Here is a 1791-nt window from a genome sequence, read left to right on the forward strand (position 1 = left end):
AGACCTTTTTGTTAATTTACATAAAATATCATTTTCGATACATAATTTATAAGATTGATATTCATAAGAACTATTTTCATAAAGATTGTTTAGGAAAGGGAGTTAAAGGTACTACTGACATAAGTAACATTTAATTATAACATAGGTGTTGCATGTGAAATCACTTCTACAGGTCGAGATTATCTATAGATTTATTTGTTAATTTACATAAAATATCATTTCTATACATAACTTATAAGATTGATATTCATAAGAACTATATTCATAAAGATTTTTTCTGAAAAAGAATTAAAGGCTGTCCAGGTGAGTCTCGGAGGGTCCACGAAAGGTAACGGCGGTGGTTTCACTACAGATGACCAGCACCCGAGCTCCTCGATTGTTTTCGGCAAGGTCTTTCGCCATTCGAAGAACGGTGCCTCCGGCGAAGCAGCCATGTTGGAACACGCCCACTCTCTTCACACTCGGGTGCAGCCCCAACAACTTGGCTACCTCAAAGTCTGCTCCGGGTAGATCCGGAGTCGTTGTGCTGCAAAATATGAGATGAGTGATCCCAGACTTGGACTGCCCCCACTCCTGAATGGCCTTTTCAGCGGCCTCTTTTGCCAGCCGGGGCACCTCCATAGCCAACATGGCCTGCCGTGCGTCCAACGATGGCACCTCCACGAACGCGCACACATCGGGATTCTTCTTGAGAATCTCCTCCGTGAGGTACATGTATCTCTGTTTTATTGCTGACCTTTCACCTGCATGGAGCCATACATATGTATGATGATTAGAAAAACTAACCTCAAATTTTTTTTGTATATTCATGATTCATCACATGATTTAAATTATAATCAATCAACCTAATATCTGAAAAATATTACAGCCACTAAATATTACAATAATATCCGAAAAAGTTACCGCCACTAAATTTGAAAAGTAAGCAGTGCAGATTTCGGAATCTCTCACTTGTTTGACTAGCTGGGTGGCTAATGTAATAATAAAAGAAAGTTTGTGCTACGCTAATATTGATTAAGTATTGCAGATTTCAGAATAATATTTCTTCGCATGTGACGCTACGCTAATATTGATTAAGTATTGCAGATTTCAGAATAATATTTCTTCGCATGAAAATAGGACAGGTTGGTTTTTGTAATAAGAATAAAATTTCTTCGCATGAAAACAGGACCGGTTGGTTTTTGTAACAAGAATAATATTTCTTCGATCACATGATTGATTCATGAATCGCGCCAGAAACAGAATGAAGAAACTGAAACTGAAACTTACATATTCGCTTGAACTTGTCCTTGAGCTCTGTGTTATGCTCGTTACCGGTGATTCGAAAGTAGAAATCTGGATATGTGCTCTGATCCACAGCATTGGGTGGATTGGCAGTGCCGATAGCAAGGATCGAAGCGAAGCCATCTGCCCTCTGCAACTTCCTGAAACCTTCAAAATCAACGCCCCCCATCTATGCTATGAGGAGGTTAAGCCTAGTACCAAACCCTGGAAAACAAATCTCAATATTTACTTTACTCTACTTTACTTTGTTGTTCTCGTCGAATAGCTATAAGAATCTCTAAATCTATAGCTATTTTATACACTTTGATATGAGATTATTATTATTATTATGCATCAATATAATATAATATAATGGATGAATTAGTGCACGAGTCCAATACCATGGGTTCGATTTATTATTAATATGATGATGACTTATGCTTGCTTTGTTTGAATATCTCGAGTCAACACCAACCAAACCATACAGCGATGTCATGGTATTGTGAATGAATGAATGGGTTTTGAATA

The 1791-nt window shown here is 37.8% G+C and overlaps 1 protein-coding gene across 1 annotated transcript; it reads right to left on the reverse strand.

Annotated features, from left to right (window-relative positions):
• Positions 1-283: 283 nt before the first annotated feature.
• LOC149209966 (pinosylvin synthase-like) lies at positions 284-1551 on the reverse strand. Its single transcript, XM_089394334.1, has 2 exons — positions 1270-1551; positions 284-743 (listed from the first exon to the last, which is right to left on the reverse strand). Exons 1-2 carry the CDS (start codon positions 1451-1453, stop codon positions 289-291), a joined length of 639 nt encoding a protein of 212 aa, XP_089250460.1. The 5' UTR covers positions 1454-1551; the 3' UTR covers positions 284-288.
• Positions 1552-1791: the final 240 nt, after the last annotated feature.

This window comes from Pinus tabuliformis, chromosome 1_2, assembly GCF_031772625.1.
Source record: "Pinus tabuliformis cultivar Carrire ecotype Pingquan chromosome 1_2, CPIR1, whole genome shotgun sequence".
Classification (NCBI taxonomy): domain Eukaryota; kingdom Viridiplantae; phylum Streptophyta; class Pinopsida; order Pinales; family Pinaceae; genus Pinus; species Pinus tabuliformis.

Coding starts and splice junctions, on each gene's coding strand:
- LOC149209966 (XM_089394334.1), bottom strand. CDS start 1,453: ATGGGGGGCGTTGATTTTGAAGGTTTCAGGAAGTTGCAGAGGGCAGAT. Junction 744..1,269: donor GGACAAGTTCAAGCGAATAT/GTAAGTTTCAGT, acceptor GGCTCCATGCAG/GTGAAAGGTCAGCAATAAAA.